A 22865-nucleotide genomic window follows, 5' to 3' on the forward strand; every position below is an offset into this window, starting at 1 on the left:
CCAAAAAACATATAAACAAACATTTATGTTAGATAAACATAAAAAGTAGTATTGATACAGATAAGAACAATATTATATAGTAAAAAATACTTAAAATATAGAATGTTAGTTCTATTTCTTCATTTTTAAAATGTACACTAAAACACACATCTGAATATGTTTGGTATCACACTTTAGTAAGTTCTGAATAAAACATTAATAACCCCTATTTGCATCCCAAAATATGTCTAATATGCTTGCAGATGTAGGACCATAAGATTTAAAGAGACCACCAATAACATTGGTAATATTTAATTTAACATAAAACAAAATAAAAATTAAAACTACAGATAAAGACTTCAAACATGAGGAAAGAGATGTATGTTTTAACAAAATGTCATGGAATGACTCATGAAAACAAAGATAACATTTCAATGTTCAAGGATTTTTCTCTGTCCCATTTTCTTTTGCTCACAACAGCACACACAATGAGGACTTGATCATGCAGTTCATACAGAATCCCTTTAAAGACTGTTTCACAAGGCATAACTCTCAATCTTGGAAATTACATAAAGAATAAAATGTCCAGATAAAAGAGCTCAGTGTAAATGAATTCAATTTAGGAAACATAAATAAATTAGATCTAGACTGATTTCCATAGATAGTGATAAACACAAAGAGGCTATATGTAACCATCAGCACAATGTAACCATCACTGCCCCCATAATGGTTTGCATTCATGGGAGAACATGGTACACAACTGTCTGAATCTGCCCAGTGTGGAACAGAGTGAGAACAGAATGTCTTTCCCACTGTCCTCATGGTAAGCACATTTCATGCACCGATGTGTATAGTTTTCATGATAGAGTTGTTGAAATAAGCACAACCACACCCTGTTCTTCTGCAAACATGTTGAAAGCCTCAATGTCAACACCAACTCACCTGTATTTGGCCAAAGAAAATTCTATGACACCTACCCTTCGCCAGAAGAACTATTTCTAAAAAAAAATACTGAAAGATGTGGCTATATTTTAAAAAATACAGTCCACACTTGGTAGAAGCAATAGGAAAAGTTATTTTAGTTAACAGAAATACAGTTGGATATTAATGAAGTACTGTTCAGGAAAACGTTCTATGAAAAACTGACACATATGGAGGTCTCACATCCTCAGACACAAAAGTCTAGTTCACGTGCCAATAAATGAATCAAAAACAGTGTACAGTAGCTCAGAATCACAGTCTTATTTGGGCCCTTTGGTCAAGAGATCCAAGCTACAGGTTAAGTAATCACACAAATTCCATTTCTGGTCAATATAAAGCTTGGTCTTTTTTAAATTCACAATCCAAAATTCCACACAACCTAAGATGTGTCTATGTGTCAAATGGTAAAACAGAAGACAGTTAAATAGTGTCATTTGATCATTTTGAAGATGGGGACAGGTTACTACCTAATGTCCACTACTACACTTCATTTACACAAGTCTTTTTGAAATGTTTGAAAACAGCTATTAATTGGCGTTTCCTCAGTTGAGCAATCATTTTTCTTGTCTTTCAAGTGTTCATGTTTTCTATGATGATCATTAAAATCAGATGCAGTAATAGCTAGAGGAAAACAATAAACAGAACCAAGAACAGTACTGCTTAAATTCTGTGCAGTTAAGCATTGGTGTTTCAAACCTTTCAATGAGTGTGAGGCTTACAGCTTTGTTAATGCTAAGGAAGTTGTACAGAGAAACATACTGTATGTGCCACCAAAACCATAACTGCTCAAAGCCTGTAGTATATTACTTATACTTATAGATAGTGAGGTTCTTTGAACATTTTTTCTTAAACACATTCTAAGAACAGCTAATGTCTTTTAAAGACAATATTAACCACAAACATACAACCTAAAGACATTAAATAAAATAATGAACAAAGCAATAATTTACAAAAGACAAAAAAAAGGTCAATTCAAGTATTTACCCCAGAAACAACAGACAGTGCCTACAAAATAAATTTGTGACAACACATTTACGAGTCTTCAGTTCAACAATAATATAAGAACAGATCAGTTTAAACCTCGAGTTTCATATTACAAGCTAGGAAACATTTATTCCTCCCCAAATGGCAGGCCTTTCAAGAACAGAGCTTCAGTTAATTTTACACATCAGTGACTAAAAATGATCAACCCTGCCTTCTGACTCCCAAGGAAGTTCTGTGGTTGGAACTACAAATAATCAGAATATAGTGCACAGGCGGATAAAAAAAACAATTACTGTGGTCCCAGAGTGCAGGCCATTCTTTCAAAGGTCTAGATTTATGGATTTATCTCTATACACATACTGTGCAATCTTACATGTTTTATTCCTCCCCTTGTGCAACTCTAATCTTCAATGTACTGTAAATATGTGTCTGTGCATAGCAGTACTTTGCTACAGGAGACACCTTATTTCAGAAAATGCAAAAATCCTGTTATTTGTAGTCTCTGTGGACCATCTGCCATCCTTACAGTGCAAATCACAGATTCTTATCTTAATGAAAATGAACACACACATAATTGGTGTTTATTGAAAAAAGCATTTTCTGTTTTCTACAGTACTTTTAATTTTTCCCCACCATTTTGGTTGACTGTCATGGTAAATATGGAGAGAAGCTCCAAAATGGCAGCCACACTTGTGGCGGAACTAAGCACAGAATCCAGGCTATTAATTTGTGTGGCTATTATTGAAGTAAGCTTTGAGATATGGAAGTAATTGAAGATTTTTCACTGATGGAAAAAATCCACTTTAAAAGGTATGGGATCAGCCAATCATAACATACCTGGCTCCCTTTAGTCATTAATGAAAGCATAAACCTGCAACTGATTTGGGAGAGTCTGGAAGGTACAGTACTGTGGCTAAGGAAACTTCAAGTTCTGTCCTTTGGATACTACAGAAAAAAAATTCAGTTGTGACCTTAAAATAAATGTTTTACATCCCCATTCTAGTAAACATGGTAAAAACGATAAATATACCAGGCATGGCGTAAAATAAGGTAAAGCCAAGAGCTGGTTTACAATTTTCCACCTCTTGAACATCAGTCACTTTTTAAGAATGTGCTGCTCATGCAGTATTCCTGGCTATGTTCAAATTGTTCAATAGTCCATTCCCTCGTCACTCTCGTACCAGTCCGAAGGAGCATCTGTGCCAAAGTACCGATCTCCAAAATTACCTGCAAAAGACAAACAACCAGATAGGAAATTAACACCGTTGTATCAAAAACAGTTCTGAAAAAATGCCCTAGGGCTATCAGAGATAGACTATCCTGGACAAAGCAACCCCCAAATTGTTGCAATTGTAAATGCGATGAATACCACGTTAACTCACAATTTGAGCTCAAGCAGAGCTAGTGATATTACAATTATATCAGGACACAACACCCACTAAAGAAACATCAGAGACAACCTACAATAAAGAAGCAAAACTATACCTCTGACGATAGAAAACATCCCACTTTCAATAAGAGCATGGTAGATGAATTGATACCGTAGATCTGGACCCCAAAAGGGGATGGTGGACTTAAGTTATGAATGATCGCAGCCTGGACAAATACTGGTGCTCACCTATCCCGGGAATTATGTGGAATTCGTCATTGACCTTCTTGTCCACAGCTGTGGTGATAATGCGCACTTTGGGGAAAGCATATGCCACAGAATGAACCCCCATCTCTGCCATCAGGAGAGACAGCAGGAAGATCTTGTCCTCCTGCACGTCGTGATCCTACATGGACATTAGAAGAAACACCCCGGATTACTTTACTGGGTAAGCCATGGAAACAGGTTTACTACAAAGAACTTCTCTGGAGGTGTCATGGCTAATCAGCGCTCACCGTGTCAGATCTTATGTTTTCTACAGCTACGGTTATATGAAGTGAAAGTAAAACACAGGTTCCCAGGCTGTATTAAAATACATCTTTTGACTCATTGAGGTGAAACACATCATTGGCATGCTATGACATGTTCTTTGAATCCTGTTAGTTTTAATTCAAATTGTTATCTTTAAATATAAATATTCAATTAATCCTCTTCGTAGGTTTTTCTTCACAAAGAAAAAAACTATGCTGCCATATGTGACCAGAAAGAACCAGAAAGCTCTGCGTCAAGAACTTGTGAGTTACAGTTATTTAAAATGGTATGCAGGTTCACTTGGGCTAACATCAAATCCCGAGTGTCTATTCTGTTCCAACAAGCTGGGCACAAACCTTAATGCTGTGTGATTTGGTGAAAAAGTAACATGGTACAGATTTGGCTGGGAAAAGTGAGGGTGCTACATGTATTTATCTGTAGTTGGCTTGAGTTTGTAGAAATCTGCATGGTGGACTAAACACAACCTCAGTCTATAAAGACACTTTAAAGAAGTGCCATTCAGGGCTTCCTCTGGATTATTATTAACTAGACATTTACTGTAGCAAATAGTGAATTTACTTCATTTCCCCATTGTGTGCTCTGCACATTCATACCAGCTGGTGCTCAGAAAGCAGAGACTATAGTACAAGTACTAAAGAAGTTTACTTACCAGCAATACTCTCACTGCCATCAGAGCAGCTGCTCCAGTTGACACAGTGCTATCCATTAAAATCACATAGTCTTCACTTATATCTTTAGGCAACCTAAGGTAGTGTAGCTGCAAAATAAAGCATATGTAAAAAAATGTCACTCCCAGGTTGTAGAATAATATTTTCTATTGCAGTTAGGCTCGACCTAATTTACTTTTATAAAAAAAAACTGAACTACATTTATAAAATCTTATAGAAGTCACATGTAACAATTATACAATATGTGCCAGTGGTGTCTGGTGAAATTTGACAAAAAAAGACAAAAAGACGAGAACAATTAGATGACTGAGTATACTGGAAATTAAAAGGAAGAATGAAAGCTGAATGCAAATGTGATGTTGGACCACCTTTTTGGCAAAGTAACCTTTTTTAAGCACACATTACCAGTTGGAATGTTTAAGATGAGGCTACCAAGACGCATATGAGCGACTAAAAAAATGAAGGTTATATAATTCAGCGCACTGAGTGACGGTGCTATAAGGCAGAATGACCATGGTGCTAATACAGAGAATCCTACTGAGCAATGGATTCATGGGGCAGCTCACTCAGTTATAGTTTGCACTAGGTGATAGCTAGTTATAGTCAACAAATCCTATTTTGTCTAGCTGATATCTGACAACCTTTTTATTTCTGTGGTGTGTGATTGCTTTTGTCTTCTTTCTCACCACATATCTACAGAGATATTCTATAAATAGCTATTCGAAATTTTATTAAAACAGCAATAAAACTACAAATGAAAATGACACTACAGATGACAATTTAAATGATATATCTGAAATTATCATCCATGAAAAAAAGAGTTTAGCAGAATTATACTTACAGTATAAAAATTAAGAATTCTAATTAACTTGTCTAACATAATACTTTCCTGTTCTCTGTTTAAAAATTACAAGATTAAATTCTATTTAACCTTATATTTACTTTGCTATTGTTAAACATTAAAGACAGTTTAAAAGACACTGTACAGTGTCAGATAGGTTTCCACACACACACAGCACAGTCTTTTAAAAACAAATGGGAATGTGACTTTGCTAAGTGTTTTTGTTTCCCTCTCAAGAAAAATAATAGTCCTGCATGTCTGCAGGGCCTGTGAGGTATACTGCACTTTATAAAATATAATACACTGCTGGGAAACAGTAAACTGGGAAAGGAAGATGAGATCACAAGACCTCCCTAACTTTCCCCCTCTTCAGATGGGGATAAGCCACTGTACCAAAAGACTCACATAGTATAAGAAATTACAGATACAATGATGACCCCTTCGCACACATGCACTGTATACTGTGCATGCACCTAGCTTCGTCTCTACCATGGCAAGTGATCGGACCTTGCAAGATTAATGAATGCCCTAAAGGAACAAGATTGTGATCTTTTTAAAAAAATGTAGCCTGCTATCATATTTTTGGTAAATCACTCTGACTGCCCAAGGATAAGGCAAAAAGGAGGATTAATAGTGGGGAGGTCTTTAAGGTCTTCTGCCAGATAACACTGGCTGGATTTGAAAAAAAATACTTTGTATAGCACATTACAGGATGTTATATTCTGTACCATCTTAATACTTTTGTTTTGGAATACATATATTTGTACTTAATTTATACCACTGAAGACACTCTCTCTCCACTGCAAGGAACCACACTTTTAGGGAATAAAAGCAGCAACAAGCAGCTTTTAGTAGCATCAGGGGGCTGAACCATGATGAAGCATTTCCACCTCAACATGTTTCATTTGAAAAAAAAAAAAGAGAAATGTTATCAAATAACTGCCTTAAGTGACTCCTAATTGGGCAATCAGGAAGAATACGTGTGATCCCTTAAAAATCATTTTAATTATCTAAAATAAGAACACAGAAAAAGGGTGTTATGCAAATTTTGCAGTTTCAATTTTCAGTTTCCTCTTCTTTGTTGCAAATGTAGAATTTCATTTTCTCTGCTTATACTGTATCTGCCATACCTCTGTGTACACTCTTTTATAATCTCCGATATAGAATTTCACTGCTCCCAAAGTGACACCCCCCGCAAAGTATCCTCTGTGATCACAAGCACAGACACGTGTAAAAATAAATGTTGTGTAAAGAGACCCTGTAGTTCATACATCTCTGCAAAGAATGAGTACAGAATGGTTAACAAGAGGTCAAGTCTTCTATACCTCTGGTTCCCCAGTATCATGGTTGGTTTGGATCAGGATCTTTCCCAGGCGGATATCTTTACACACGGCCATGAGTGCTTGTTCCATTGTCTCTCCAGCACGTAGGATGGAGACGCCCGTTATCTAGAGAAGCGACTGGCAGGAATCAAGATACACAGCCTGGCTAGGAAGGTACAGGATTGAGTAAAGAGGCACACTGTTGATCTGAACTACACTACATTGTGATGCAAAACACTAGACACAGTTGAAAACAAATAATTGGGAATGAGAATAACCATTGTTCTGTCCATAAAGAGAAATAAATGAGATAAAACTCTGCAACCTTTTACTAGGCAGGAACTTGGCAGCTACTGTATAACAGTCTTGTTGGTCAAAGACCAGATGGTTATTCCATACATTTTTATGATGAAATATAAACAGGTTTTATATCCACCTGAGGCCACAAATGAAATGACTGCATCCCATAAAACAACAAAATCCCTCAAGACACACACAGATTTTTCAGATGAAGTGTGAAAGTTTACAGGTCTGAAACACTGTGGCACTTTATCACTCTTCTGCAACAAAAAGGCCCTTTAAATCCATATTCCTTATGTGGATAGAGAGTTACTTCTTATTGTGTTCACGTTTGAAAAAGGCTCTACAGCCAAAACATTGTGTTTATTATTTTTACTTTCAGTGTGGAATTAATCTTTACTTGATCCTTCTAACCATATACTAGTGAAGTAATGCACTACGGAAACATACTTTTTTAACAGAAGTTCATGTGTAGCCTTCAATGACATTTTATACTCTTTTCTTCACAGACCTGCCGTGAAAAATCTTTCAATTATTTCAAGGGCACTCAGTTTAGAAATGCTGACATGATAGCTCAAAAGTAGGCTCACCCTTTGGCCACTGAGTCTTTTTCCTTCATAGATGGTGCCCTGCGGAGTCTCCACGGAAATGGGCTGGAGGGAAAGGAGCAGTGAAAGGAGCAGTTTTGCTTGTAATAGGAAAATGATGTGCAAAGCATAAAACGATTAATGTTTAACTGTAAGCTGTAAAAAGCAACCCAACATATATCATTACAAATTGTACAGAAAAGATTGAATTGGCTTGTTTCGCAATTAAACACAAGATATACCCTTGATTATAACAGGATTAAACATCCTTCACAGTCAATAGGTTATTCTTTTTAATTGTGTTTTTTTTGTAGACTGTCAGCAGTAGAACTCGGTTCACAAGTAGCCTGAAAGACAGACTTCAGATCCTACTATAGTTGATCAAAGAGCAACACCATAGAATGTTTTCCAAGTATAACAGCTGAAAACTTAAGTCCACAATGGCCTTCAGGAGAAAAAAGTAAAAGGCTGAAGATTGTGACTGAGTAAATATATTTATTTAATTGACAGTAGTTATTTCCAAATGTACAATACAAAACCTTTTCTTGATTTGTATTCCCTGGCATTAACAGATGTTAAAGAAATGTATCCACTTCATTGGATCAATAACCCAGCGGCAAAATTAGATAAAAATGCTTTTAATGGCAATTAGTTTGTTTTGCTCATGTGGTGCTTTTGAGTGCAATGAAGTAGCCTTCTGGCCTTGGTACATGAGTGAGATACAGCATGATGAATCTGGGCAACATTTAAAATCGAAGTGTTCCTTTCTGGAGTTAGAACAAAGCACTCACCTTGAGAGGCAAAAAGGAGAGAGCATGCTCAATAAGAAGCCTCATTAATCTCTTGGAGTAGAAAATGAATTCATCTCGATTTGTGTCCTTATTCCTGTGGAGAAATCAAGTGATGTATTACTAATGGCCAAAGTGCTGTTTGTGTGTCAATTAAGAAAAAAATCACAGCACTTGTTCAGAAAACCCAGAGTCAGGGTGTCGGGATGTACAATGTATTACTTTCACTGCACACTGACTGGAGTGTGTTAGTGGTTTTCAAGAGCTCTTATTAACTGTAAAACACAAAGCACAACTACATTAGCAATAGTAAAAATGGTTTTGCTTATGCTCTAGGCCTGGGTATTTGCAAATCTGTAAAAACAAAAACCAAACAAATTGGGGTCTATCTTATTAACTGTGTAACTATAATCAGCACCAAATTAAATTTTAGAATAGTGACAATAACAGTTTTGTTTATGACTACTGTATGGAGAATAACACACCTGTAATGCACAACCCAAGCAAAATGACCGTAGGAGAGGAAAAAAGCACAGCAAATATATTTAGAGAAACCCACTTCACGTGAAACTTAATTATACCATTCAGCGTCATAGGTGAGTGAAACAACTTTAACTTCCCCACATCTTACTTCCTGAAGGAGAGGGTGTATGGAGCTATGACTGGGGCAGACAAGGTCACCCAAAGGTAATTAATGTTATTTATTGTGTTGTGAAAGAATGCCTTGAATGTGTAACGAATAAAGAAAACAATGAACTCTGAATGACTGTCCAATAAAAGTGAAATGTATCTGCATCCCAAGAGACATAAACAGGTAATGAAAGAAAACAAGAAAAAAAAGAAAATGACATGAAGCAACACTCTTTTTGAAAGAAGTCACCTTGCTCTGTGAGAAGCTTGTCAGTTTCTGGTCGGCTTCTCCTGACTCACCTGATGATGGTGTGCATGCCCCTGACCTGTGGGGTGCTCTCCATGACGCTCAGGGTCTTTGGCAGGGGCTGGCCTTGATGGGCAGACGCCAGAGCCGCTCTGTGTGTCAAGAGATGAGACGTATTTACAAATCCAGCCCTGGCAGGGCAGCAGAAAACCAAAATACTGCCGAAGCAAGCTAACTGCAAACACTTTAAGTAAAAAAAAAAGAAAAAAAAAAGTTTCTTTTTTTTTTCCTCTTAATTCACAATAATCAAACAAGCAAGCAAAGGGGGCATTTATGCTTAGAAGCTGGCAACAACAATTGAAGACTGGAAGCTGTTAACTAGAAGTTAAATTGATTACTTCCAAATCCAGACAGACTAGCTGTGAGCATTTCATTCTTGTGTGTGGCTGCCAGAAACAAGCAGCGCCAGAAAACCTCTAAGCATGACATACGTACATTGATTAAATAGTTTAAAACTGTGAATAATTTGCTCATATATTATTCAGTAAAGCCAATTTTAATTTCCCAAAATGTTAACTGGAAGAAAATACAGATGCAGAGATCTCAGCCGGGTGAAACCAGATTAACACTGGGGTACCAGGGCAATGATTGAGCCACTGAATTTCCTTCCTTCCCTTAAAGGTTCTAAGCATAAAGCTGACAAAGACGCGCGAAGCGACACTACAAAAACCAACCCTGTCAAGTACATTTTCAACAAAATATGGCTACAAAACTTTCATTAAGCACTATATTAATTCATTTTTTCTTTGTACAGGATATCAAGAGTAAATTTTAGAAAATCAAATTTAATCTCATGAAATTTGATAGTTCAAATACACAAACCAAAAGTAGAGGGCATATATTCAAATTAGGTTGTAGGCGCAGAAGAAATGTGTGTTTAAATGGGGGGAAAAAAAACTTGCTGTCCATCAAGTCGGCTTCATTTGTGTTGCCTGCAAGGAAGTAGCTTAGGTTTTGATTTTTTTTTTGTTCTTTAAAAATTTCTGGAGAGGAAAGCCAGAGTTGAGGGAAATCAGAAAAGAAATGCACTTAAGTTAAGCAATTAACAAAACAATGGAAAAAATTGAAAGATACATCCTAGAACAGCAACAAGAAAAAAAAAATGTTTAAAAAAAACTAAAAAGAAGAAACACTAGTTTATTATCCTCACATATCCCAGCGGAGTTTCCTCTGTAGAAGGTGACAATTATTCATTGCGGGACAAGTGATGACAAAGACAGAAAAAAAAGACAAAGAAAAGACATCTGAATTAGACGCTAGCACAGAGAAGGGCACACAATCAGTTAAAAAAAGCTGAGAAAGAAGGAGCCAGGCAGGTGTTCATATCCTCTTTGGCTTTGAACACCTTACCCTCAAAGCAGGCTGAGTGAAGATGGCAGCAACTGGGTTTTGACCTTCGTTTTTGAGAAAAAAATTATTTGGATGGTACTGAGCTCTTAGAAAACCACATCAGTGTCAATAATGCAGTATGGGCGCTTTCTTTAAAATGAAAGCATATCATATTCACAATGAGCCAATCTCTCAATTGTCTTAATTCAAGAATGGCAGCTGTTGCATAAAGATCAATGCAAACAAAAACCTGGTCTCTTCAATAATGAAATAAAATGTGCACTTCATAAGTGAATCAAATTGAAGCCTTCTCTTAACATTCCTCTATCTGCAGCACATTTGCAGATATGCTTGACAGGATGAAGAATGCAGAGCCTCATTTAATGCATTTGAAGCAATGTAAATTGCTAGCCACTTGCTCACGAACTAAATCTGATTAATACGGTGTGTCTTGATAGAACTGTTGAGGTTGACAAAAAATGAGAAAGAACATGCTTCTCTGGCTGATTGAAAGCCTCTCTTATCCTTGCAAAGTCCCCCAAAGTTCCCTGCATTCATTTATAATAATGCATTATTGACATTTCCTTTTTTGTTCATGTTAATGGCTTAAAGCAGAAATCGTAAGAAAAACAGACTAAGAGACATTAGAGCTTGGTGCATACCATCGAAATAAGATTAACCTGTGCTAGCAATAACCGCAAGTATCAACTTTGTTGAAAGAGAGACCCAAAAGAAAACATACAGTAGCCTTTCATGCCATTTTCTTGTTTGTTTTTTTCGAAAATGAACTAGTTCATTAAGATTATTATACAAGGGGGCACCAGTTAATGGGCATCTTCCCAACACCTGCCAGAAACAAGGATAAAAGGAACACTCTTGCTTTATTCTTAACTTACGTCCCCATAAATGAAACGTTTAGACTAGCTTAATTAAAATACATCTTATTTTGTCTGCACATGAATGAAGAGAAATTACCTGGAATTATGCAATAACGTAGTTGCAATAAGTACTATTGTCAATGGGTAAAGTTTAATCTGAATAAGGATAATTTAGTTATCTGCTTTTTTTGCTTTGGGATACTTGTACATTTGCTTTAAATGTATAATACTCACACATACAACCTTGTTGACAAAATGGTGATTGTACATTCAGCATGACCTTGCATGTAAAGGGGCAATTACTTGGTTATTATGACAATGAAAAACAAGAATATCCAAAAAGGTAACATGAAGGTAAACAAAAAGCAGTGTCTGTGTTTGTCTAATTCACCTCTAATAGCACGGTAAGTCCTCTTTTTAATCACAGGGTGCAAGAATGCAAAATTGATAATTAATCTAAATTTTGCTTTCTCACAGATGCGATTCCTCTTCTTAGTAACATCAGATCATCGTCTGTTTTTTTGTATCTGTGCATCATGTGCTTTATTCTAGCCATCAAATAGTTTTTTTCAACTGAGGAAATTCCTGGTCACTGCCAGCTAATGGCATAGCTAAGGTTCAAACAGTGACTGCAGAGCTTAAGACTAACATGCTTGAAAAATACATATTAAAAAACAATAACAATAAAATAAAAACAATACGTAAGGGTACAGCCATTAGGAAGCTGCTGCAATTCAGTTTTCAACAGTGCAGTTGATCAAAAATGAGGGCTGAAAAAACTAACACTCTTCTAATCCTCAGGTTTAGAACAGGTGTAGTGAGACACAGACGTGACAAAGGTTTTCCCCAAAATGAAAGGATGAACTCTTAAGGACTCCTGATTGAAATTACTCTTTGATGTTTCACATCCAGATTGGGAACAAAAAAGACAAATGGTATCCAGATTCTAAGAGAAGTCCAAAAGAGGCAATATTTACACTCCTACAACTTGTTCATTTGTATCAGACTAGAAACTCGGCAGAGTTGGCCCCTGAGAAGTAACCTAACAAGAATTTTGTGAAAAGGTTATGGGATTTATTTGGAACTCTGGACAGTTCCTTTTAAAATTCTGGGAGGGTACTTGTTAAATTAATGAACACTTTCCAAATGGTTAGAAAGGGCTAAACTGTGCATTTAAGCTTCTGTGCTCTCTTCAACTTACACTGATCCATATAAATGAAAAGAAAGGAAGAAAAAATGGATGAGAGACAGTTTTACATTACCCATCAGTCATACCTCACTGTGATTTCACGCTGAGATGGTTAGAGTGCATTCGGTCAGGGTTTAGCAAGAGTAATTCATTGCAAACACACACAGAGGGAGGAGAGAAATAAAACAAACAAAAGAAAACATGACATGTCACTCTCAACAGCCAAGCCATTCAAACAAAAACAAGCCAGCAGATATGCAGTTAAACTACACCAGTCCAAAAATTATTGGGCTAAAGTTGGGGTTAATTTCGGTCTCAGCATTTTGCCATGAATCAAAATGTACATTCCTCAAAATACTTTCTAAGATTAACTTAGCTATTTTCATTCTAGTTAAAAAGAAGACATTCCGTTTATGTTCCATTACAAACTTTGTTTGAAGAACAGCATTATAGTTTGAAGTACTTTTTTGGTAATTCTAATGCTATACAGTCATACAACAACATCATTTAATAACAGTGTGCCAGGCAGTTTTTTCAAAATACTGTACTTTGGTTTCTTGTTTTAAACAGGTCTATTAATGTTTTGTATTGACAAAACAGTTTCCTTCTGTTCTTCAACACATAATCATGTTGAATTTAAAAATGTTCTAAAAAACAGGAAATAATTACTGAGCCTGCTTTCTTTAACTGTAGTTAAAATTAATTTGAAAAAAAATCTCGTGGCAAAATGCAGCATGCAATCTAGTCCAGGGCAGGCAAAGTACTCCTGCATTTTATCATGACACACAAAACTGATTTTAACAATTATTTTTTTTCCCCAGGGTAATATCATCTTACGATACATTGTGCTCAACACTTCTGCAGTATTGGTCTTTTATGTTATATACATGATATTAACACCCAATGCAGGAACTGAAATTTAGTTTTGACTGTCCTCTGTTGCTGGCCAAGATTACAGAGTTATCACAAAAAGTTGTGTCTTTCCTCCACCTCCCACAATAGCTTGGTCAGCTAAGGGGCTCACATAGCATGAAACACAGCAGATGGCTTCACAGTGCACATGAGTACATGCTACCTTTATCTAAACAGTTCTAACAGTAGTGAGCAGGATAGAACAGTAATTGGCCCTTCTAAATTGACATGTAAAAAAAAGGACAAAAAAGAGGCCATTCTAAATTAATGGAAGAAAATTAAATATCCCACATGCCTTCTAATTTCGACCCCAAAATGGCACTTATGAGTAAACTGTGTTTAAATGGGATGGTGAGTCTTTAATTCTCTTAAATCTACTCTCTAAAGCTTTTGAAATAATAATAAACAGCATTGTTCAATTCAAGCACAATCATGTAAACGTTTAAGGAGATGTAGTATTTGACAATTAGAACTAAAGTCTTTTTGACTCAATGTCAGACATTATTGCAGAATTTGAAAAAATGTGAGAATCAAAGTGGGGGTTTGATGGACTATCAGCTTAGAGGCCTTTATGTCTGTGCAATGAATAAGAATGATTGTTTCATATTAACCATAAAGTCAATTGCTACTCTTTATGAAAGTGAACAAAAACATTATCGTGAGTAGGGAAAGAGATAACTCTCCTAGAATCTTTTCATTTTTATCTCAAAAGCACATGGCTAGTCTTTTATGAAAGAGTTTTAACAGGAATGGACACTATAAGAAAAATACACTAAGGACATCCACCTAAGCTTTTCTAGTAAACAGCTTGAACCAATCAGATATATGCTGCAAAGACAAGCAGTCCTTACAATGATATTTTTGAGGATATACATTTTATACAATTTCATGAACTGCACAACAGTTATAATAATAATAATAATAATAATAATAATAATAATAATAATAATAATAATAATTGCTTACACTTATATAGCACTTTCTGGACACTCCAATCAAAGCGCTTTACAGGTAATGGGGACTCCCCTCCACCACCAATGTGCAGCCTCCACCTGGATGATGCGACGGCAGCCATAGTACACCAGAACGCTCACCACATATCATCTACTAGTGGGGAGGAGAGCAGAGTAATGAAGCCAATTCATAGATGGGGATACCGGGGTTACCCCTACTTTTTTCGAAAAACGCCCTCGGATTTTTAAAGACCACAGAGAGTCAGGACCTCAGTTTTATGTCTCATCTGAAGGACAGCGCCTGTTTACAGTATAGTGTCCCTGTCACTATACTGGGGCATTAGGACCGCAGGGTGAGCGCCCCCTGTTGGCCCCACTAACACCTCTTCCAACAGCAACCTTTAGTTTTTCCCCAGGAGGTCTCCCATCCAGGTACTGACCAGGCTCACACCTGCTTAACTTCAGTGGGTTGCCAGTTGTGAGTTCCAGAGTGATATGGCTGCTGGTCAATAGTACTGAATTAAAGATGAAACAGAAGTTACCAATAGTTATTCCTATAAAATACTTCTAATAACCTAGAGGCACCATACTCATCTTGTTCTGGATATACTTTTTTTCCTTTTCCCATTTTCTTTAAAGTTCTTAGCATCATCAAAGGCTTACTAGTATCTTTAATTGGAAGGAAAGAGATCTGACTACAGAACACCTGCAGGCACTAAGTTGGTAAACACTGACCACATTCTACAGGAAAAAAGCTCAAGCTGAACAGGTGGACAAAACAACAGACAAGCAAAGATGTGTGCGATAAAGTACGTCTTGAAACATCTCTCATATTGTTCATGACAATATTGCAGAGACTGAAAAAGCAGGGAGAAGATAATAAAGTTTGTGAGCTCGATACACAGACGTGGCAGTCGGATCTAGTGCTTGACCCAGTTAGAAAATAAAGAACATATAGCCAGGGAATTACAAAACACTATTTTATATAAAGGCCTAAACAATGTTTTTTTTTTAATTCATTATTGTCCCAACAGCAGAGTGGAGGAGTATCTATTGCTGTAATCCTGTTTCACTGCTCTTTCTGTTGGTGTTCAAAATGTTATTCCTTTTTACCGTTCTATTAAAATTAAAAGACTCAACACATTCAGAAACCATATTTAACAAAAAGTATATTGACACTTCACTGGTCTTATAGTTAATTTTTTGTGGGCCACACAAAACAGAAGTGGTTATCAGGGAATCAAATTTATTTTATTTCACCACCTGGGACCAGCTTCTCTCAGCTTCAGTGTTATCTGACAATCCAGGCTGCAAACACCTTTAAATGTTAGTTTTGTCAGTTCCTCAACCTCTTGGAGCCCTTTGAGTTTCATTAGTTCCTTCTTCAATGAATTAACTTTTGTCATCAGGATCTGCATTTTATGGTAGCTACCACAAGTGTAGTTTGGCTATTGGAGTTCCTTCAGGATGCTGCATGTCACATACAGTAAGCAGCAGATCACTGGTTTAAACACCATTTTTAAGCACTACATGTATAGTATACCAATTATAACAAAAAAGGTTATTTTTGGAAATAATAAACATCTGTGCTGTTTTCTCTACAGCTGTTTAATTGCTGTCTACCTTCCTGTCGAGCATTATCACCTTTTCAGCTCCTTCTGCTACACTTAGTTTCAAACTGTTACCAATTTATCTGGTTTGGTATTAAAAACCTTACAACTCAAATCAATTTGTGTGCTTTGCAAACAAATCATTGTTTTCCTCTTATGCTAGAAAAACTGATACATGGCAAATTAATTAGCACCCCAAAATGAAAGAGGCCTTCAAACGGGTTTGACTATTCTTACTCTTGAGTATTAATTGGCTTGTTTTTCTTCAGGTGCATGTGGTCAGCATTTCATAACCTTTTCAGTCCTCACTTGGATTCTCTTAATACACTTAAGTCGCACACCACTACAAAAAGCCAACCACACATATAATAGTGGTGAGTAAGGATCACGGGGCATAGCAATGGTACAGTAAGATGACCATGTCACAATGCATTCTTTAATACAATATGCCCTTGTTCACTTTCAGATCATTTTGCACATTCTATTAAACACAACACTAAATATTACTTAACTGTCTTATTTCAAGTGTTTCTGGTTCCCGCAAAGAAGATACTAAGTTGTGTGGTATAATTAATAAATTAATAATAAAAACTAATGTTAATCCAACCTTTAAGCCTGTTTTAAGATTAGGCAGGAAACTACATTCTTGTAAAAAAATATCTGCATTTTGTTTCCGATTACTTCGCATTCACGTTCAAGTAAAATAAAATCACAAATACATCAATTTCCTCCATTTTTGCCTATTTAACACAACATCACCACCTCACATTCAGCTAGACTCACCACTGCACGTGAGCACAGGGGATTCTAAAACAGCCTGCTGTACATTACACATCCTAAGGAACACACTGTGAAGCCCATCACCTTTTTTTCAAGTGCTATTCCAAACAAAAATATTGTCACCTGGAGGAGAGACACAGCTTTCATCAAGTAGCCAGTGACCCATGTTGCTTCTGCACAGCACGGTCAAAAGAAGACTGTTACCCAGCTAACCACAGTGACACTTGGCCAGTTTTGTACCTAGAGCTCAGTGCCACAGGGGGCAGGTCACACAGCATGGATTTGCAGTCTGAGCCTTAAGTCCCCAAGCTCATTTAACTCTTCATCTGTACACTCATCAGATGAGTCAACACAGAGATACACTAGATTTCCTTTCAGTCAGCACCTTCTGCACAGATAGTTATGTTCCCCGTCATACAGCACAGCAATAGCTGAGAAAGGATTACAAGCAGTTGGGGCTAGGGACCAGAAAGTCATGACGTACAGCACAACGACATATTAAAGGGAATTTTTCTCCACAAGAAAAATGTAAACATGGAGGGTTTGAGACCATTAGAGTGTAAACTTTTCCCATTGGGCTTTAAGCTAGAGGTTTTTCCCCATAAGAATTAATGGAAAAACTTCAGGTGAGGGAGAATAAATTCACTTGTATGCTTTACTTATAGCTTAACAAATAAAGTCAGAGTGCCCCATTAAAAGTCCCAGGTTACATTCCTATAATGCAACTTACTGCAAAATGACATTTGGAATTAAGATCCATAAGGAATAAAGTAATTATCTTTTGGTGCCTTAAACAAAAGACACATTTTATGTAAGAAAGTGTGCAGGGATTTTAACATCAAGTTCCTCAATTTATCAAAGACGTAAGTGCGAAACAACATATAGTAGGGCAACTTATAATAGGGAATCCTACAACGTAAAGAATAATTTTTCAGATCCTAGCTAGCTGGTTTTATTGATGAACGGTTACAACTTTCAGCAGTGATCCCGGAGGTCTGAAGTACCTTATCATGCAATATTACAGGACTCCAATGTGAACTTGTGAAGAAATCAAGAATTCACCTAGTCACTGCAGTAATAAATACAGAGCATCCTCAGGCAGAAAATGACAACCATCTGATGTTCTCCAAAGGCTAATGTTACTTGAAATAATCAACTGGACTGTTGCGAACTGAGCCAGTGCTGCACACTACATATTGGCCCTGGTTATTACTATTATTCAAGTTAATAATCAAGTTATTATTCTGGGCCCTCTCATATTTTTTTCTTTTGTGGAGGGCTACATATTTTTTTTTTTTTAGGCGTGTCTAAGGATGGGCCCTCATCCAGGTTCAGCATACTCACAGGTGAGCATATTCACAAAAAAACAGGGAAGAAGATAGGAAATGCTCTCTTGTATTTACTAAAAACAAACTATCGGTGCCAAACGTCCACAGCCTCCAAAGGCAGCCACAAGACTTTCTGAGCCTTTAGAAACTCTTAGTATGACAGATAAATGTTATTAAGACCATCCACGACTGATCTGAAGACAATCCTTACTAAGAGGCTGGCTGAATGGCAGGGCGAATTGTGGAATTAACACACAGATAATGTAAGACCAGGAACATAACTGGTAGTTGTAAAAAGTGCTGATGGAAATTCAATCTTATGGAAAATGTTTACAAGCTGTAAACATCCCTGCAAGAGAGACCAAGGTCTGCAGAAGTGTGGCCTACAAAAGCTGACTCTTACTTCAGTCCTCTTCAGACTGATTCAGAATTGCACATTGTGGAAGCTCTAAAAGAGGAAGTTTTGAAACCCATTCCCTCCCTCTCTCCCCTCACTCCATCTTTTAACATGCAAAAGCTCTTACTTACCTTCTCCAGCTGGCTATGGACATGCTGCACAATGAGGTCCAGGGCTACAAAGTTCTCTCCCCCTGGAACACAGAAACTGTTAGACACAGCAAAAACAGCAGTACTGGTTGAAATGGACTACATGAAGAAGAAAAAACCCGAGATATTCTTAAAAAAGACCATTTAAATCTATTTAATCTATTTAAATGCTCTTAAAAAATATAGCACAACACCATTATATTTTCAATCTATTTCCTAACTTTTTCATCCAATACAGGGCCGCGGGGGAGCCAGAGCCTATCCTGGCAAGCAATGGGCACAAGGCAGGGTACACTCTGGATGAGATACCAGACCATGGCAGAGCATACACAGACATGCACATATTCACACCAGGGCCAATTATATCAGAAGCCTTATTAACATACAAGCAACTCTGACTCTCTGTGGTCATTAAAAATCCTAGGGCATTTCTTCAAAAAAAGAGTAGGGGTGTTACTGTAAAATTCCCCCAGGCCTTTACCCATCATGGCTTCCTAATAATTCCCATCTATGAACTGGCTTCATCACTTTGTTCTCCTCCTCCCTGAGAGCTGATGTGAGGTGAGCATACTGGTGCACTTTGGCTACTGCACATTGGAAGTATTATGTCTTTGGACTGTGGGAGGAAACCGGAGCACCTGGAGGAAATCCATGTAAACAGGAGAACTTACAAACTCCACGCAGACAGCACACCAGATCAGGAATTCAACCCAGTGCTCCAGCACTGTGAGGTAGCAATGCTAATCACCCTGCCACCCTAACGCCCCCATGATATGTTGTGCATTTATGCGCATTATATTATAAGGATATATATAATGCATTAAATATTTATATATAAAAATTATGAACAATCAGTAGTAAAGTTCTTAATTTTAAAAGAAAGACATGAAAGCTGTAACATCCTAATATTTGCTGTAATCTTATCTTCTAATCTAACAGATTTCTCTTTCATAGAAGTAACATTGCCCAATTAATCATTTTAACATAGGATATCATTTGCAGAGCTTTTTATTCAGTCAACTTTGATGTAGAATGGGCTATTTTAAGTTTTCAAGCTATTCCTGAATAAAATAACTGTACAAAAAACAGATTTTTCAAAAAGTCCAACACGTTATAGCCTTTAGTAGGCACAGTCATTTGTGTGTCAAATTCTGAATGGTACAGTGGAGAAGCCTGAATGAGGAAGACATGGAAATTATTAGATGCTGCAGAGGGATACGTCCCTCTTTAAGAACAGAAGCCACAAGTTAATGCCCACTTCCTCATCTTATCATGTCAATGTCAAAAGTAGTAAGTGCCAAAAAATGGGTTTAGGCAAAAAAGCAAAAGAAAATACAACATAAAAAATATAAGTTTTTAAATATTTATATTTCTTTTATGTTGTATCATAGGTCCATATACAGTACTACTAAAGACAACCTAAGCTGGACATCATGCCACAAGTTCACAACTTCCTGTTGTGAAACAAGTCTTTAGTTATAAATACATATGTCCACCTGCAAATTGTTAAGGTATACACCTGACTATAAGTCTCAAAAAGGAAAGGCTGGAGTAGAAAATGGGAAAATTCAAGGAAAATCAGATTGCCATTGGAAGTGGTATTGCTTGACCACCAGATGTTGCTATTCCTCTGGAAAAGAAAGTTCACAACAATTCTCCAGCACAGTGACAGGCATCACTACGGCAGAAGCTACTGCCTTTGTGTAATTGGCATCACAGAAAAATCTGAAAACAGGTTTGAGCAACTACCCTCCATCTGCCATGTCTCTCATGGACAAAGAGATCTTAATCTCAAAAGGACTTCCTCGTTAAATTCAGGTCAAAAGTTCAGATCCGAAAGAAAAGAAATCAATACAAATAAATAACTTCAAGAGCCGTGACTTACCCCTTGGAACCACGATATCAGCTACTTGCACTGTTGGCTCAATGTATTGCTCGAACGCTGGCTTCACAAACTTGTTGTACTGCTTAATGACCCCTACAATGTCTCGGCCTCGCTCAGAAATGTCTCTCTTCAAGCGGCGAACAAGCCGGATATCTGAATCCGTGTCCACAAACACTTTCATATCCAGCAGCTGCAGACAAGGGTAATAGGAGGCAACCAATAATTACACAGCATAATAACATACTTTCTTTTGAAAATTAAAAGATTCATGGCATAAGTGAATTATCTGGTAAGAAAATAATGTAAATTAATAATAACAACTGAAGAATGAATTAAATACTAATATTCTTAGCAAGAGTGTGCTCAACTGAAAGAAATTAAGCAAGGAGAAACCAGAAAAACAGGTCTCCTAGATTCACTTTGGGAGATGAGACATAATCTCCTTTATGCAGTTACACCTGTCGATTTTCAAAATCTCCAGAATCGTCATTTTTTAGACAAAAAAACATAATCAGGGACACTGGTTCCATGCAAAAGTAAAAATGTTACAATGTAGTTCTAGTAAGAACTCTTGTTTTTTCATAATCCATGTAGCTGGTGTTCTAAAAAAATATATGAGAATGTTAAAGAAAAGACAAAATAAAAATTAAAACAGTAAATGTTAGAACAGCAAAAAGGAAACATTTATTTTACTCTAATCTTCCTTCTCCTGACAGTGACCTCTCAGCTTTGTACTGGGATTAATAATACTAATACTTTCACCCATGTTTTGATGTATTCAGTTTCAACAACTGCAGTGAATGGATTTTGATAAGCAACATGAAAATTAATTTAAAAAACAGTAGCATTACTTTTTAAAGGATTACCGATTTCAAGATCTGACGCTGTAGAAAACACCAAGTTTTACCACAGCATTTGGGGAAAAAAACACACCACACCTTTAACAGTAAACTGAGAAGAATTTAGGTATTGGCAACCACGCTTGCTATTATACCCATAATCACTATATATATGGTCCATATAACAAAATCTACCCACAACAAACCCCAATCTTAAATATTATATTCTAATCAACTCAGGAAACTACAATTCTTACCTTGACAATGGCATATTAGGACAAGATGTTGAAAATAAAGTTTAGCTCAGCGAGAGCAGTATTATGAGTATTAATGGTAACCTCTGGATAGCACAATTCACTTTCTCAACAGGACTGTCAAAGGGTGAAAAGATCACTGTAAATTGTGACCCGACCAACTTGCTCACACAAACCACAGAGCAAGCACAGCTGTCAACTGGCCACGTTTGCCTGTATGAAAAATGGGTGCAGGAACAGGCCTGTGTTTAGGATGGAGTGGGGTGTTACTGGACTGCTGACATTTCATATGTGTGGAGCTCTTTGTCATTCACAACTCCCGAGTCCCAGTCATGTGCACTAAGAGGATTCAGGGTATAGGAGGATATGAGAATGGAGCTCAAGTCCTAAATAAGGGTGACTAGTTTCTAGTTATAAAACCTAATAACCTGAAAGCATCTTTGCTCTAACAAAAAAACAAAATCAAAAACATAAATAGAATATAATAAATCTTTTTTATCCACATTTTTACACCACAACTCTAAATATTTACAGCACTCTTTCAACCCAGACCTAACAAATAGAACTGGCTTTTCACCATGGAGTATGGAAGGGGATCAACATAAGAAAATTATGATCCCTCCTGAATGACACACCTGTTCACAGGCATCTGACAAGCTGTAGTGATAGCTGTTGTGCCCCCAACATTAGAAATAGCTGCCACTAGAAATGCTAGCCCCTTCTACAAAAAATGAAATTGAAATTGAGAATTCCTGCATTTTTAGTTAGCACAGTACACAACATAAGTGAGCAAACATCTTATAGTCATATCTGACCAAAACCCTTTGCACCATCACAACCAGCCATTTTTATTCCATTCCTCTCATTAGCCATATGTCCCTTTAGTCTTCGAAGAATCGCAAAGTGCTTTCTAATGCCCAAAGTGAGAATACTGTATGTCTGTCTTTTCCCAGGAACAGGAGAAACAAAATACCCCAGAATTTAAGGCATTCCTACTTTTTGTTAATTGTCCATCTCTCATGTATCCCTCATAGACAGCAAATAAAAAAGAACC

At 36.8% G+C, this 22865-nt stretch overlaps 1 protein-coding gene across 3 annotated transcripts in view; it reads right to left on the reverse strand.

The window, feature by feature from the left end:
* Positions 1–275: 275 nt before the first annotated feature.
* LOC148674628 (uridine-cytidine kinase-like 1) overlaps positions 276–22865 on the reverse strand; it is a 40877-nt gene continuing 18287 nt past the window's right edge. For 2 of the 3 annotated variants that reach the window (XM_088624937.1, XM_088624939.1), the window contains 10 exons: positions 20719–20908; positions 18816–18877; positions 10459–10478; positions 9302–9400; positions 8375–8468; positions 7587–7649; positions 6700–6822; positions 4515–4622; positions 3563–3719; positions 276–3171 (listed from right to left, as the gene is read on the reverse strand). In XM_088624937.1, coding sequence (XP_088481063.1) covers positions 3095–3171; positions 3563–3719; positions 4515–4622; positions 6700–6822; positions 7587–7649; positions 8375–8468; positions 9302–9400; positions 10459–10478; positions 18816–18877; positions 20719–20908 — 993 coding nt within the window. In that variant the 3' untranslated portion in view covers positions 276–3094. Of the gene's footprint in view, positions 3172–3562; positions 3720–4514; positions 4623–6699; positions 6823–7586; positions 7650–8374; positions 8469–9301; positions 9401–10458; positions 10479–12790; positions 12808–18815; positions 18878–20718; positions 20909–22865 lie in introns of all 3 variants that reach the window. The other variant, XM_088624938.1, reaches the window with a different exon arrangement.

Source organism: Lepisosteus platostomus, chromosome 3 (genome assembly GCF_059453375.1).
Source record: "Lepisosteus platostomus isolate fLepPlt1 chromosome 3, fLepPlt1.hap1, whole genome shotgun sequence".
In the NCBI taxonomy this organism is placed as follows: Eukaryota; Metazoa; Chordata; class Actinopteri; order Semionotiformes; family Lepisosteidae; genus Lepisosteus; species Lepisosteus platostomus.